This window comes from Dermacentor andersoni, chromosome 6, assembly GCF_023375885.2.
Source record: "Dermacentor andersoni chromosome 6, qqDerAnde1_hic_scaffold, whole genome shotgun sequence".
In the NCBI taxonomy this organism is placed as follows: domain Eukaryota; kingdom Metazoa; phylum Arthropoda; class Arachnida; order Ixodida; family Ixodidae; genus Dermacentor; species Dermacentor andersoni.
Genome location: NC_092819.1, coordinates 35,305,416 through 35,322,792, shown reverse-complemented (window position 1 = coordinate 35,322,792; position 17,377 = coordinate 35,305,416). Strand labels below are relative to the sequence as shown.

The following is a 17,377-nucleotide window of genomic DNA, read 5'->3' as shown; positions in this document are numbered from 1 at the left end:
GATAACACATTGCTCCCCTCTTTCTCTTTCTAGATGTGTGGCACTGGCAGAAGGAAAATATTATTTTTGGACCCCCATGTTCCATCTTCTGCACAATGTGCGATGTTACTTTTTGTTAGTGAGTGTGCAATATAAAATTTCTTGCATCTTTGTGACTAGTCCTTTCAGTAGCACTTGTTTTGTTTTGCGCAATATGGTGTAATTTTTTTTGGTTCAGTTTATGTACTTGCTTCTTCTAGGTTCTAGTATGTACACTGCTTTGCTGGAGTTTCTTGCATAAATATTTTTTTTCAGCCTTTCCATTATATTTGTTTAAATAATTCATAATTTCATTTATATTTATTATGTTTACATGTAAGTATATTTTAATGGTAATTCTGTGTTTAAGGTTCCCAGAGAAGTCTGTTCAGGTCTGTTTCAACATATAAATGACAGTGTTTCTTGAATATTTGTGGATTGTTAATTCTCTTGATGTTTTAATTATTGCGCTAGTAGCTTGTCATCTTCTGGTATCATGAGTATCTATTATATTGGATGCTGGGCGGGAAGTTGACTGATCACACTTGAATGCTCGTTTAGTACAAGCAATAACTATTAATTATACTGCTGCTTAAAAGAAATGCATAGTTTCACTAGAGATTGTGCTGTGAATCTGCTAGGTGTTTTAAGTTCTCGTTCATTCGTTTCTGCATATTGTCTTCTTCAGTGCCCTTGTTCATTCATCCTCAGCACTGAAGCACTAATTGCAAATTCAAGAAAGTGTTTATTTTGCTTTCTGTCTTACAGAATTGTATGCTTTGTAATTCTATATTTTTATAAGACATGTTAATATAAAAGAATATTAAAAATATATTACACGTAAAATATATGATTTGTAAGGCCATAGTCCTGCAATGGCAACAGTTCATTTGTATGCTATCCGGCTTATTAAATGTGAAGCATTTCTATGCCTACCCAACGAGAAATTTGTCTGTCACATTAGACAATGAATGACTCCTATCCCCTCTAAGCAAGGGATCATAATCCTGTAAGCAAGCAAAAAATGCAATGTCTCATGCCCACATAAGGCAGAGGCTTCAAGCACGCAGTAAAGTGAAGCGAACATTGTATACATTCATTGAAATCACCCATACAACACACAGAACAGCATACATTCCAATAAAAAGCAAGCTGAAAACAAGCATCCGAACCATCAATAAAGCAACGCATGCCCCCCTCAGCAAATGCAGTGGTTGTTTAGCAAGAGCTTTGCTTAGGTAATCTTGACACCAAAGGTCGAGCGTTCGTGTGCCTTACTTAACTCGTCTTAACTTCACATTAATTACCACCAATGGTCATGGCTATGAATGCCGTAATGAATTCTGTCTTAATGAAACCTGCCGGACCATGTTTGTTATCGGACATGATAAGCAGATGTTCAATTAGGTTGATAAATACGAATGAGAGTTGATAAGGGTTTATGCCTGTCGGATGAAGTTCCATAATGTTGATAGTGACACCGTGCTATGTGGAGATGAGTAAGTGGCACAATGCTTACACATACTTGGACAACTACCAGTGGAGTTCCTCTGTGAATATTTTTTTGTGTCGTTTACCTGTTGTGTTTTTGCATTGCAATTATAAATTCATTGCATTTGTTAGGGCAGAAAAGCCATTTATTAGCACAACTGTAAGGCAGGCAGGTTGTTTCCATACTTTGCTAATCTATGTGGTTTCATCCTTTCTATTTTATATGTGTGCTTGCATGCATAAGAGTGGCTGTTTGCTTCTCATCAAGAACTGGCATACTGCAAGCCTCTGATTCGTTCTCCAATTCTGCACACTGCTTGTATTGATTAAAGCTAGCTGATGTGCTGCGAGATATTGTATCTGTTTCAGCTTTTTGCAAAGCTAGAATCATCGTTTTCTCCATTGTGCACTTTTTATCTATGTAGTTGTTAGGGTTGTTCATATCTTTTATACTTTCAAAAGAAAGTATGTAAGAATTAAATGACTCAAATGATGAAAATGAACAAGAGCCATGCGGATGCAATACCTGGTCACTGTGTGCCTATTTACTGAGCATTGCACATTGCTGTATATTCTAAATGTGAAGCAGAGATGTGTGCAATTCAGTGTGGAACTTTGTTTTGTTTTAGCTATATGTGCCTGTAACAGGCACCACATCATGATGCATATGCTGCCCGCAGAAATTTTATTTTACGGAGATATGCAGTAAATAGCTAAAAGAATAAACAGTGACCATGAACCTGCGAAATACTGGTAATAACACAGTACACTTGACTAAAAGCAACCACTGTTAGTTCAAAACTGCATCATGCAAGCATTCTTCTTTTCACTTGTGGAACTGTGCTGTGTTACATCCTGTATTAAAAAGAGATAGTTGCTCTTGTATGGCCAATAAAAAGGGTACAGCTCATGTATGTATATGATACCAGCAACTATGTTTTTGATTCAGAGGCCTATGCTTAGGTAGCAGAGTGCTTGTTTTGGCCTTGTACTTTGGGTTTCTCATAAATAAAACGTCCCAGTTAGAGAAAAATTTGTCCTGGATGAAGGATCAATCCCAGGAGCAACGCCTTCTGGTGGGCCATTTGTGACATTTGTGACATCAAAAATAACTTTTTAAACAACTGGCAGTAAGATAGTTACTTTATTGCAATGCTTTATTTGTGTTATTGTGTGAAAAATATTGAGGATGTCATTAAGAAATTGTAACAAATAAAGAAACTGCTGCAATATATTTGCAATATTTATATGTAGCCAGTTTAACATAACATAGTATATAGCGAATCTTGGCTTGAGACAAGATGCTGTCCTATTCATCTAGTCACCGAGCACAACATCTCATTCAGCATTTAGTAATTGTCCTATGACAATATTGCTGAAGGTTCATCCTTTCACACTTGGCTGCCAGCAGCAGCTTGCACCGATACCATACTCCACATCTTCTAACTTTGATATATTATTATTCAAAATATTTTTGTAGCGGAAATATGTGTGGATTTTGTAAACTTTGTTAATGAGCAATCTCAAATACATTGTGCAAATCAAAATGGCCACCGAGCAGTGCTCTTGTTTTATGAGATTTAACTTCACCCTCAATACTTTTTGAATGAGTGAAAAGCTGATCTTTAGCATTGTTGTGCGTGTTATTTAATTTATTTTGCATTTCATGATTACTGTTTTGTTTGAAATTAAAAGCATTACGTAACTAACCTGTCTTGATTTTTTTTTTTTCTGAAGCATCGATGCAGGCGACCTCTCCAACAACTGTGAAGGTTGAGATACCACATCAAGGATACTTCCACCGTGACTGTCGGACTGATAAACCCTCTAATGTGAAAACAAAGAACGAGGTTCATGTGAATTGGCCATTTGAATGCCATTTGTGCCCTGAGAGCTTCTCGCTGAAGGAAACCCTGAACAAGCACCTGTGCACCCACACAGGTACAAGGACATTTCAGTGTTCTTCATGCCCTCGGAGCTTCAGGCAAAAGTTTAATTTGGAAAGACACCTTCGCATCCACACAGGCGAGAGGCCATTTCAGTGCCCCTCATGCCCTCGGAGCTTCTCACAAGGAGTTAATTTGAAAACACACCTGAGCACCCACACAGGCGAGAAGCCGTTTCAGTGCCCCTCATGCCCTCGGAGCTTCAGGCAACGGGGTAATTTGAAAACACACCAGCGCATCCACACAGGCGAGAGGCCACATCAGTGCTCGTTATGTCCTCGGAGGTTCTTTCAAGGACATAATTTGAAAAGACACCTGCGCACCCACACAGGCGAGAGGCCGTTTCAGTGCCCCTCATGCCCTCGGAGCTTCAGGCAACGGGGTAATTTGAAAACACACCAGCGAGTCCACACAGGCGAGAGGCCATTGTAGACCCCTTTGGGTGCTTGGAGCTGCTCATAAAAGTAGTCCTCAAAAAACATCTGCACATCCACACAGGCAAGAGGCCATTTCCATGCTCTGAATGCCCTCGGAGCTTCTCACAGTGGTCCTCAATGGTTGTTCACCTGTGCACCTACACAGGTGAGAGGCCATTTTAGTGCCACTTGTGCCCTCAGACCTTTGTGCGTGAAAGCCACCTCAACAGGCACTTGTGCCACCATAACTGCAATTGACCATTTCAGTGCTAGTTTTGCTGTAGCGGCCTCTCTGTAATAGCGTATTCGGCTTGGTGTTCCAGAACATTTTGACAGTACTAAGAAAGTCTGAAGATAGTTTTAAAACCGTGGTTCTAGTTATCTTTGCGGTAAAGCATAACAACTATCTTGCGTCACTCTTTTTTAACCTTCCTGTGGAGTGCTCTGAACTGACCAATCAAATGTGCTGTAGGTTGGTTACAAGCTCAAGGAATACTTGTGTATCCTCACATTAGAATGACCGTACTGCTGCATCGTCTTCTCCAAATCCTTTTTGCAAGCCACTCATTAAACACACATGAACGTTGCACCATTATACCACCAAGAATGCCACCAGCCATGTGAGGTGTATTTTACATTTTAAATGGAGTCTGAACAGGGAATCTCCACAGATGTGTGGTATGGTGCATGGCATTCTGGTACATTAGGAAGTGCAAGTGCTATTGTATGGTCTTATTGAAGAACTGCTAATTGACGTCGGAGAATGTGCCAGCATCATCTAGCAGGTTGTTCTCTTATGCTAAAAAATGATGAAACGCAAACCTGGACCTTCGGTGAAACATGTTCGGATGATAACATGGTACCTTAGTGAAGTATATATTACGGCAGTTTTGATGGCACTTGTGGTGGGAATGAACAGATTCTGAATTGGCAAGCTGTTCCATCTTGTTGAGACAGTAGCTGAGGCCAGCTATATAGATGTTGCAGAGATGTTTCTTGTAATGAGCATCGGCCTATCACAGCGGCGATAACCATGTGATTTTCTTTATGTGATGGCACAAATGTGCGCACTTTGATATGTACATATTCTTTCTCAGAAGGGACGATGCCAATAGGAGCGTGAGTGAAGAGCTATAGATTGGCTGTTGTGTAGGGTTTAATGACACAAGGTCCAGGCCTGGCCAAAGAGCATCAAGCAAGTCACTGTGAGTCTTAACAGAGAAATGAAAAATTATAGGTGCTGAAAAGCTGTTAAGAGGGAGAAGTAGTGTTCATGTTACTAACGGGTGCTTTGAAAAATGGCAATGCATAAAAATTTCCAGACTTCTCAGATTAAGGTGCCATAAATCACACAGTGACTTCGTTTCTTTTGACAAGCTCTGTGCATGTAGTATTGTGACTGAATGCTGGCCTTGAACATGCACTGTTAAAGCGCCGATGTTTTTTATTTCTTGTATGTAGATTAAGTTTCTGATAGGTGTCTTATGTTGTGTTTGCTGCCGCACTATGTTCCATGGTCATGATTTGTAATATTACTTTTTGTTAATGGCTGTACCTCCGGTTGATTTTCTCTGATGCGTGTGACTGGTGCCTTCACAGTAGATGGGCGTGTTCAGATAAGTGCAACCGGCTAAGTCTGGTGACGACCATATTTAATTTAGACCAAGATGTATATTTTGCTGCATGAGTACCAAGAAAAGCTAAACCAAACTTAGCTTTGCGAGAAAAAGATCATTCCTCACGAAAAAATTACGGAAGTGCCCAGCCAGTCGGAAGCGCTTTCTGTGAGTTTTGCTGAATCCGCATTTGGGTTAGCTCCCAAAGAAAAAGTGTTGTGGCTATGGCTCTAACAACATTTATTGATACAGTACGGGTCAGTATCATTGCGTGAAACATTCGACAATATTGGCCAAAGTCCAGATTTTCTTTCCTCCCTATTTATAAAGAGTATGTTTTTCAAATTTCATCATTGTTTGCCATAAATGTTGTTAAAACTTGAGCCGAACATATTTCCTTACATGGCACTATAAACTCAGGAGAAGCCCTCAAGTTTAGGTCTGGTATTAAATTGGCAGTACTTTAAAAATATTTAAAAAAGAATGGCATCCTTGATTTTCTTTGAAATTTTCCAAATTAGGCCTTTGACTTGAAGCAATGCAATCTGGAAAAAAACATGTTGCATCATTTTTTTTGTTTCAGAATTATAAAGTGAGAAATGTGACTGAATAAATGGTAGCGTTGGTGTGACATGCAGCTCACAGCAAAGCCTGCCATGAGCCAACAGATTGGGGGGTGCATTGCAGACAACTCTTGGAAATTGGTTTGTTTTTCTTGCCACTCAGGCGCCAAAATGTATTTTTTAAATGAAAATTCAAAAAGTTCACCACACATGCCTGACTGAACTTATCTCGATACACCCTGATGTCATTTGGCGCACAATAAGATCCAATCTTTTGTGTTAGTCATATTCTTGTTATTTCTAGCTTCTAGTATGTATGAGAGTTTTTTGAACTTCTTTCGTTATGACAATGGTCTCGCCTTTTTCATTCTCGTCTTGCATATAAGCTATTTCTTGCTGTAATTAACCATTTAATTGTTTACTACAGAATCAGTTCTGTAAATCGGTTTTCAGTTCATTAAATAAGTTACTGTTTTGTGAATGTGCGTTGTTAATTCTTGTTAGCATTTCAATGCTTGTGCTCATGGCATGTAATCTTTCAAATTATTAGCATTTTACTGTGTTTAATACTCGAAGAGATGTTCGGTGACAGCATTTTCCAGTTAATTTATTATTGCGATTCAGTTCAGTGGCTATGACAGATTTCCATCAGGACTATAATGATGATGCAAGTGTTGTGAGCCATATGTGCTTTTTATTGTGGTAGCAATGCTGTGGACACTCCAGGCAAATTTTCACCGTCACCGTGGTGTTCCGGCAATAACACTGTGATTTTGTGGTCAGATCATACGAAGCCAACAAAGAATGACACCAAGAACAGCATAGAAAAAATTTTTAGTTTTTCATCGAAATATAGAAATGACAAATAAATGGAAATGAAAGTAGATGGACAACAAAGCCACATCTTTGCATTACGCGCACGATGCTCTTACCAATTACGCTACCGTGGCACCGTTTTCCTATCTACTTTCTTGGATATTTATGTTTTACTTACTAGAACCAACCCTCGGAGGGTTGGCCAGCACCACCACTCACGGCCCTGGCACCAAATGTGGAACATTCTGTCTGCCTTAGGTGTCACGTCGCACAGTGACACACGTAATGCATCACACGCGTGATGCCAACACGTGGGTTTGTATCCCACCTGTGGCCAGTTCTTTTTTCATCTTCTTTCATTTGAATTTGTTATCATTTCTTTATTTAAGAACTACAAGTAATTTTCTTTATCCTGTCCTTGGTGTTATTGTTTGTTGGCTTCTTATGTTTTGGCCCTTGGTTCCTTTCTTCTGATTCATATATATTTATATGTATATATATAAAGAAAGTTGTCTGACAGCCAGTATTCAAGCAAAGAACCTCTAGGACAGAGGCCCGATACTCTAACCCAGGGGTTCCGTGAGTGGCCAACCAAATCTGAATCTATCCCCTCATCGGGGTATTTTTACATTGGAGTTTGTATTTGACACAACCACGGCACGCCACATCCACACTTCGGTAGTCTTCGCGAGAAAGGTCATCATGGCGGTGGTGTTCAAGACTCATCGCTGTTTGATTGACAGGCCCCAGGTCTCCATACTAGATGAATTTAATTCGTGCTTGCGGGTTTCTTCGAACGAGAATGGACTTTATGTCCTGGAAACTGAATGCCACTTTCGAATGTGGCAGCGTGTCGACTCATTGTCGACACATTGGCGATTCGCGTATTGCAACAGCACGGCGCTGGGTGTGCTGTTGTTACTGATGTTATAGTGTGTCTTTCGAGCAGTTTCCTATATACAGGCTGGTTTGATTCCTTACAGTGTCCGTTTCTACTCCTGAATAAAAATGCGGAATAAGCACCTCAACTCGCATTACGTAGATCTGGGTCCCATGTGGCTGGGAGGCGCATGCCTTTAGGATTAGCATTATGATCGGTATACGGGGGGCTACCCAGAAGTTCAGGGAATTTGGTCATAAAAATATATACGCACCATAACTCCTAGTCTGAATTGTCTCCTTTGAAGTAGTCACCTTGAGCATGAATAAAGCAATCCCATCATTTCTACCAGGATGTTGTGCATCTGTGGAATCCTTCAGGTGTGAGGGCATTGACCACCTCCAGTGATTCCGACTGAATCTCTTCAACTGTGCTTTCAGCCTCAATTTTCAATCGGGAACAAGAAAAAGTCACAGGGGGCAAAGTCAGATGAATAGGGCTTTTGAAGATCAGCACTGTGATCTGTTTGGAAGTCGGGAACTGTCGAAAAGCAAGTAATGTGTGAGCCATCACCTCATTTTGGTAGAGGAGCCAATTGTTCTTCCACTTCTCTGGATGTTTGCGCCGGATGCTCTCCCTTGAAAACCTTACAGCAAAACTTGCTATTGATGGTTTATGTCCAGAAGGTATAAGTTCCTTACGTACAATTCCCACTCCGGAGTGACTGAACTGATCCATTCCACTCCTGTAATTCCAGTAAATTAAGCACATTTATTAGAATTGTTCACTACTAGGGCTTGCAAATAATGTAACAGTATGTAACAAATAATGTTACATACTGTTATTTCGCACAAAGATCAACATGCTTTCTGGCCTGTTATCTGTCCAGGACTTTCTTGCCTGTAATCACTGTAATTATTAATCATTAGAGTAATGCAAAGTGCATAGCAATTTTATGCTCTGTGACCCATGGAAGGTGATCACAGTTATTTCAGGACAAAAACAGGCAAGAAAAATTAAGATTGTGTTCTTTGCTGTAGGAGAATGCGGCTATCGCAGTAAATGAGTTCAGAGCCGAAGAAATCACTGGAGTCTGCTGCTCTTTTTGTTTCACATTTACCGCGCAATTTTCCAGCACACCTTTGTGACCGCTTATTATCGTACCTCCTGGACACTCGACAGTGTGCGAGAATACATAATGCACTTTCCAAATCACCGTGGCCTCGGGCAGTGTGTAAACACTTCCAATGTGGCCATTTATAAATTGCATCCCTTTGTCGTACATAAAGCATGCTCTTGCTAAATTGAATATTTCTTCACAACTTGACTTCTTCACTACAAATGTTAAATCGTCCACTAAAACTGAGGAGTTAACCAGCTTAACACCTTAACTGAAAGATAATGAGTTAACCCTAACTAAATGTTACTCTTCAGATGCACTTCAACGTTGGAATGAAAGAAGGGTTGTGGGTCATCAGAAATGTAGAATTTGTGCAATACAGTGTTGTTTATAATTAACACTGCAGAGGTAGCCACTGGAAGAGTCTTAGTGAGTTAAAATGGAGAAGTGTAAATTTACCGCTTTTACAGTCGTGCTTCAAATTTACATTTAGTGCTTCGGGATTATGTATCCATTCCATACCAACTCCATTCTGGAATCTCGGGCTCCCATTTCATTCTCATTCCACCTGCCAAACTAGTACCAGCATTCCATTCCATTCCAGCTGATTGGAAATGTGGAATGATTCCGTAGTCATTCCAACTCCACAGTCGTCACTTCACAACTCGAAGGCCTCCCCCTGTCTAGCATGCACGTGCAGACTCACACACATGCGCACATGCACACACAAAATTTCATGTGAATGCCAATTAAGATGCTTTATCAACTAATAATGCACAAAGCACAAATAAGTTTAGAAAAAGCATTAAAAAATAAGAACACTGAACAAACAGCAATACGCAAACGAAATCATTTCAAGCTCCACAGAAGCTTATTAAGATTTACATTTCATGGAAGAACTCAAAATCACTTTGTAGTGCAAAGCAGAAGTGGTGCTCCCTTCAAGGTGCCAGATCATCTTACAGTTCAAGGCATGGATCGGACCGGAGATTTAACGGACTCATTGATGTAGACCCTGAAGCTGTGAAATGCTTGTGAGTAAAAATTATGGGAACCTCGTCCTTGAAAACACCATACATGTAGTACAGTGTTCTCTCTCTCTTGTACACACACACACACATTATTAGGGATACACTTCGTGTTTGTCTCGTTTAATGTTTAATCCAAAAATCCTATGCGAGGGCTGAATCGTCATACTCTTCTGCATGCTGAACCGACCGACTGAGAACATGAAGCTCCTCCAGGAAGCGCAATCATTGCTGGACGTGACAACCATTTTCAAAGCATATAAGTAACCTACGAAGTTCAATTTCTTGGTACGCGTAAGCCAAAACTTGGCCCCCTTTTCTCAAAATATGCAGTTTCTATTGTTTGCTCCTGTCAGGGAACATGTTCTAGTGTAGGAACAGCCTAAAATGAAATTGACAGACAGTCAGAAGTGACACATGTCTTTAGAAAGAAATTGTCAACGTTGTGATGGTATTGTAATGGCTCTCCACTTTCGACATGGTCGTTTTTGCCACCATATCTAGGGTAAGTTATGAATACGCAAACAAATTTGACCGTCAGAACTGTGAGACGTTTTGAATCTTGATGGTCTTAAGAGACTGCAGCGCTATGTCGACTATCTGTAGCCAGTGATTCAAAACTTCTGGTATTTCAAAATCCTATGGTTTCGTGCTGTAATGTGTGCAAATGCTTTGCGCGGCTGATCATAATGCTTTATCCGTACCCCTCACCCTTAGGTTTACCCGCTGTGGTTGCTCAGTGGCTATGGTGTTGGGCTGATGAGCACAAGGTCACGGGATCAAATCTCGGCCACGGCGGCAGCATTTCGATGGGGGCGAAATGCGAAAACACCAGTGTACTTAGATTTAGGTGCACGTTAAAGAACTCCAGGTGGTCGAAATTTCCGGAGTCCTCCACTGCAGTGTGCCTCATAATCGGAAAGTGGTTTTGGCATGTAAAACCCCATAATTTTTTTGATAACACATTGCTCCCCTCTTTCTCTTTCTAGATGTGTGGCACTGGCAGATGGAAAATATTATTTTTGGACCCCCATGTTCCATCTTCTGCACAATGTGCGATGTTACTTTTTGTTAGTGACTGTGCAATATAAAATTCCTTGCATCTTTTTGACTAGTCCTTTCAGTAGCACTTGTTTTGTTTTGCACAATATGGTGTAATTTTTTTTTGGTTCAGTTCATCTACTTGCTTCTTCTAGGTTCTAGTATGTACACTGCTTTGCTGGAGTTTCTTGCATTAAATATTTTTTTTCAGCCTTCCCATTATATTTGTTTAAATAATTCATAATTTCATTTATTTTTTTTATGTTTACATGTAAGTATATTTTAATGGTAATTCTGTGTTTAAGGTTCCCAGAGAAGTCTGTTCAGGTCTGTTTCAACATATAAATGACAGTGTTTCTTGAATGTTTGTGGATTGTTAATTCTCTTGATGTTTTAATTATTGCGCTAGTAGCTTGTCATCTTTTGGTATCATAAGCATCTATTATATTGGATGCTGGGTGGGAAGTTGACTGATCACACTTGAATGCTCGTTTAGTGCAAGCAATAACTATTAATTATACTGCTGCTTAAAAGAAATGCATAGTTTCACTAGAGATTGTGCTGTGAATCTGCTAGGTGTTTTAAGTTCTCTTTCATTCCTTTCTGCATATTGTCTTCTTCAGTGCCCTTGTTCATTCATCCTCAGCACTGAAGCACTAATTGCAAATTCAAGAAAGTGTTTATTTTACTTTCTGTTTTACAGAATTGTATGCTTTGTAATTCTATATTTTTATAAGACATATTAATATAAAAGAATATTAAAAATATATTACACGTAAAATATATGTTTTTGTAAGGCCATAGTTCTGCAATGGCAACAGTTCATTTGTATGCTATCGGGCTTATTAAATGTGAAGCATTTCTATGCCTACCCAACGAGAAATTTGTCTGTCACATTAGACAATGAATGACTCCTACCCCCTGTAAGCAAGGGATCATAATCCCGTAAGCAAGCAAAAAATGCAATGTCTCATGCCCACATAAGGCAGAGGCTTTCAGCGTGCAGTAAAGTGAAGCGAACATTGTATACATTCATTGAAATCACCCATACAACACACAGAACAGCATACATTCCAATAAAAAGCAAGCTGAAAACAAGCATCCGAACCATCAATAAAGCATCGCATGCCCCCCTCAGCAAATGCAGTGGTTGTTTAGCAAGAGCTTTGCTTAGGTAATCTTAACAGCAAAGGTCCAGCGTTCGTGTGCCTTACTTAACTCGTGTGAACTTCATATTAATTACCACCAATGGTCATGGCTATGAATGCCGTAATGAATTCTGTCTTAATGAAACCTGCCTGACCATGTTTGTAATCGGACATGATAAGCAGATGTTCAATTAGGTTGATAAATACGAATGAGAGTTGATAAGGGTTTATGCCTGTCGGATGAAGTTCCATAATGTTGATAGTGACACCGTGCTATGTGGAGATGAGTAAGTGGCACAATGCTTACACATACTTGGACAACTACCAGAGGAGTTCCTCTGTGAATATTTTTTTGTGTCGTTTACCTGTTGTGTTTTTGCATTGCGATTATAAATTCATTGCATTTGTTAGGGCAGAAAAGCCATTTATTAGCACAACTGTAAGGCAGACAGGTTGTTTCCATTCTTTGCTAATCTATGTGGTTCCATCCTTTATATTTTATGTGTGTGCATGCATGCATAAGAGTGGCGGTTTGCTTCTCATCAAGAACTGGCGTACTGCAAGCCTCTGATTCGTTCTCCGATTCTGTGTACTGCTTGTGTTGATTAAAGCTAGCTGATGTGCTACGAAATAATGTATCTGTTGCAGCTTGTTGCAAAGCTAGAATCATCGTTTTCTTCATTGTGCACTTTTTATCTATGTAGTTGTTAGGGTTGTTCATATCTTTTATACTTTCAAAAGAAAGTATGTAAGAATTAAATGACTCAAATGATGAAAATGAACAAGAGCCATGCGGAAGCAATACCTGGTTACTGTGTGCCTATTTACTGAGCACTGCACATTGCTGTATATTCTAAATGTGAAGCAGAGATGTGTGCAATTCAGTGTGGAACTTTGTTGTAGTTATATGTGTCTGTAACAGGCACCAAATCATGATGCATATGCTGCCCGCAGAAATATTATTTTACAGAGATATGCAGTAAATAGCTAAAAGAATAAAGAGTGACCATGAACCTGCGAAATACTGGTAATAACACAGTACACTTGACTAAAAGCAACCACTGTTAGTTCAAAACTGCATCATGCAAGCATTCTTCTTTTCACTTGTGCAACTGTGCTGTGTTACATCCTGTATTAAAAAGAGATAGTTGCTCTTGTATGGCCAATAAAAAGGGTACAGCTCATGTATGCATGTTTATGATACGAGCAACTATGTTTTTGATTCAGAGGCTTATGCTTAGGCAGCAGAGTGCTTGTTTTGGCCTTGTACTTTGGGTTTCTCATAAATAAAACGTCCCAGTTAGAGAAAAATTTGTCCTGGATGAAGGATCAAACCCAGGAGCAACGCCTTCTGTTGGGCCATGTGTGACATTTGTGACATCAAAAATATCTTTTTAAACAACTGGCAGTAAGATAGTTACTTTATTGCAATGCTTTATTTGTGTTGTTGTGTGAAAAATATTGAGGATGTCATTAAGAAATTGTAACAAATAAAGAAACGGCTGCAATATATTTGCAATATTTAAATGTAGCCAGTTTAACATAACATAGAGTATAGCGAATCTTGGCTTGAGACAAGATGTTGTCCTCTTCATCTAGTCACTGAGCAGATAATCTTAATCAGCATTTAGTAATTGTCCTATGACGATATTGCTGAAGGTTCATCCTTTCACACTTGGCTGCCAGCAGCAGCTTGCACCGATACCATACTCCACATCCTCTAACTTTGATATTTTATTATTCACAATATTTTTGTAGCAGAAATATGTGTGGATTTTTTAAACTTTGTTAATGAGAAATCTCAAATACATTGTGCAAATCAAAATGGCCACCGAGCAGTGCTCTTGTTTTATGAGATTTAACTTCACCCTCAATACTTTTTGAATGAGGGAAAAGCTGATCTTTAGCATTGTTGTGCATGTTATTTAATTTATTTTGCATTTCATAATTACTGTTTTGTTTGAAATGAAAAGCATTACTTAACTAACCTGTCTTGATTTTTTTTTTTCTGAAGCATCGATGCAGGCGACCTCTCCAACAACTGTAAAGGTTGAGATACCAGATCAAGGATACTTCCACCGTGACTGTCAGACTGATAAACCCTCTAATGTGAAAACAAAGAATGAGGTTCATGTCAATTGGCCATTTGAATGCCATTTGTGCCCTGAGAGCTTCTCGCTGAAGGAAACCCTGAACAAGCACCTGTGCACCCACACAGGTACAAGGACATTTCAGTGTTCTTCATGCCCTCGGAGCTTCTGGAAGAGGGTTGATATGATAAGACACCTTCGCATCCACACAGGCGAGAGGCCATTTCAGTGCCCCTCATGCCCTCGGAGCTTCTCACTAGGGGTTAATTTGAAAACACACCTGCGCACCCACACAGGCGAGAAGCCGTTTCAGTGCCCCTCATGCCCTCGGAGCTTCAGGCAACGGGGTAATTTGAAAACACACCAGCGAATCCACTCGGGCGAGAGGCCACATCAGTGCTCGTTATGTCCTCGGAGCTTCTTAAAAGGAGATCATTTGAAAAGACACCTGCACACCCACACAGGCGAGAGGCCATTTCAGTGCCCCTCATGTCCTCAGAGCTTCAGGCAACGGGTTCATTTGAAAACACACCTTCGCATCCACACAGATGAGAGGCCATTGTAGACCCCTTTGGGTGCTTGGAGCTGCTCATAAAAGTATGTCCTCAAAAAACATCTGCACTTCCACACAGGCAAGGGGCCATTTCCATGCTCTGAATGCCCTCAGAGCTTCTCACAGTGGTCCTCAATGATCACCTGTGCACCTACACAGGTGAGAGGCCATTTTAGTGCCACTTGTGTCCTCAGGCCTTTGTGCGTGAAAGCCACCTCAACAGGCACTTGTGCCACCATAACTGCAATTGACCATTTCAGTGCTAGTTTTGCTGTAGCGGCCTCTCTGTAATAGCGTATTCGGCTTGGTGTTCCAGAACATTTTGACAGTACTAAGAAAGTCTGAAGATAGTTTTGAAACCATGGTTCTAGTTATCTTTGCGGTAAAGCATAAAAACTATCTTGCGTCACTTTTTTTAACCTTCCTGTGGAGTGCTCTGAACTGACCAATCAAATGTGCTGTAGGTTGGTTACAAGCTCAAGGAATACTTGTGTATCCTCACATTAGAATGACCGTACTGCTGCATCGTCTTCTCCAAATCCTTTTTGCAAGCCGCTCATTAAACACACATGAACGTTGCACCATTATACCACCAAGAATGCCACCAGCCATGTGAGGTGTATTTTACATTTTAAATGGAGTCTGAACAGGGAATCTCCACAGATGTGTGGTATGGTGCATGGCATTCTGGTACATTAGGAAGTGCAAGTAGTATTGTATGCTCTTATTGAAGAACTGCTAATTGACGTCGGAGAATGTGCCAGCATCATCTAGCAGGTTGTTCTATTATGCTAAAAAATGATGAAACGCAAACCTGGACCTTAGGTGAAACATGTTCGGATGATAACAAGGTACCTTAGTGAAGTATATATTACGGCAGTTTTGATGGCACTTGTGGTGGGAATGAACAGATTCTGAATTGGCAAGTTGTTCCATCTTGTTGAGACAGTAGCTGAGGCCAGCTATATAGATGTTGCAGAGATATTTCTTGTAAGGAGCATCGGCCTATCACAGCGGCGATAACCATGTGATTTTCTTTGTGATGGCACAAATGTGCGCACTTTGATATGTACATATTCTTTCTCAGAAGGGACCATGACAATAGGAGCGTGAGTGAAGAGCTATAGATTGGCTGTTGTGTAGGGTTTAATGACACAAGGTCCAGGCCTGGCCAAAGAGCATCAAGCAAGTCACTGAGTCTTAACAGAGAAATGAAAAATTATAGGTGCTGAAAAGCTGTTAAGAGGGAGAAGTAGTGTTCATGTTACTAACGGGTGCTTTGAAAAATGGCAATGCATAAAAATTTCCATTCTTCTCAGATTAGGGTGCCATAAATCACACAGTGACTTTGTTTCTTTTGACAAGCTCTGTGCATGTAGTATTGTGACTGAATGCTGGCCTTGAACATGCACTGTTAAAGCGCCTATGTTTTTTATTTCTTGTATATAGATTAAGTTTCTGATAGGTGTCTTATGTTGTGTTTGCTGCCGCACTATGTTCCATGGTCATGATTTGTAATATTACTTTTTGTTAATGGCTGTGCCTCCGGTTGATTTTCTGTGATGCGTGTGACTGGTGCCTTCACAGTAGATGGGCGTGTTCAGATAAGTGCAACCGGCTAAGTCCGGTGACGACCATATTTAATTTAGACCAAGATGTATATTTTGCTGCATGAGTACCAAGAAAAGCTAAACCAAACTTAGCTTTGCGAGAAAAAGATCATTCCTCACGAAAAAATTATGGAAGTGCCCAGCCAGTCGGAAGCGCTTTCTGTGAGTTTTGCTGAATCCGCATTTGGGTTAGCTCCCAAAGAAAAAGTGTTGTGGCTATGGCTCTAACAACATTTATTGATACAGTACGGGTCAGTATCATTGCGTGAAACATTCGACAATATTGGCCAAAGTCCAGATTTTCTTTCCTCCCTATTTATAAAGAGTATGTTTTTCAAATTTCACCATTGTTTGCCATAAATGTTGTTAAAACTTGAGCTGAACATATTTCCTTACTTGGCACTATAAACTCAGGAGAAGCCCTCAAGTTTAGGTCTGGTATTAAATTGGCAGTACTTTAAAAATATTTAAAAAAGAATGGCATCCTTGATTTTCTTTGAAATTTTCCAAATTAGGCCTTTGACTTGAAGCAATGCAATCTGGAAAAAAACATGTTGCATCATTTTTTTTTGTTTCAGAATTATAAAGTGAGAAATGTGACTGAATAAATGGTAGCGTTGGTGTGACATGCAGCTCACAGCAAAGCCTGCCATGAGCCAACAGATTGGGGGGTGCATTGCAGACAACTCTTGGAAATTGGTTTGTTTTTCTTGCCACTCGGGCACCAAAATGTATTTTTTAAATGAAAATTCAAAAAGTTCACCACACATGCCTGACTGAACTTATCTCGATACACCCTGATGTCATTTGGCACACAATAAGATCCAATCTTTTGTGTTAGTGTCATATTCTTGTTATTTCTAGCTTCTAGTATGTATGAGAGTTTTTTGAACTTCTTTCGTTATGACAATGGTCTCACCTTTTTCATTCTCGTCTTGCATATAAGTTATTTCTTGCTGTAATTAACGATTTAATTGTTTACTACAGAATCAGTTCTGTAAATCGGTTTTCAGTTCATTAAATAAGTTACTGTTTTGTGAA

General features: G+C 39.9%; 1 protein-coding gene and 1 pseudogene across 9 annotated transcripts in view; both read left to right on the top strand.

Moving 5' to 3' along the window:
* The window catches only part of LOC129382313 (uncharacterized), a 22,574-nt gene extending 16,043 nt beyond the window's left edge, over positions 1 to 6,531 (top strand). For 7 of the 9 annotated variants that reach the window (XM_055066143.2, XM_055066144.2, XM_072288691.1 and 4 more), the window contains one exon: positions 3,247 to 6,531. In XM_055066143.2, the coding sequence (XP_054922118.2) occupies positions 3,247 to 3,887 (641 nt within the window). In that variant the 3' untranslated portion in view covers positions 3,888 to 6,531. Of the gene's footprint in view, positions 1 to 33; positions 3,219 to 3,246 lie in introns of those variants that run through there. The other 2 variants (XR_011895123.1, XM_072288692.1) reach the window with 1 other exon arrangement.
* On the top strand, positions 3,957 to 17,377 carry LOC140212851 (uncharacterized; annotated as a pseudogene).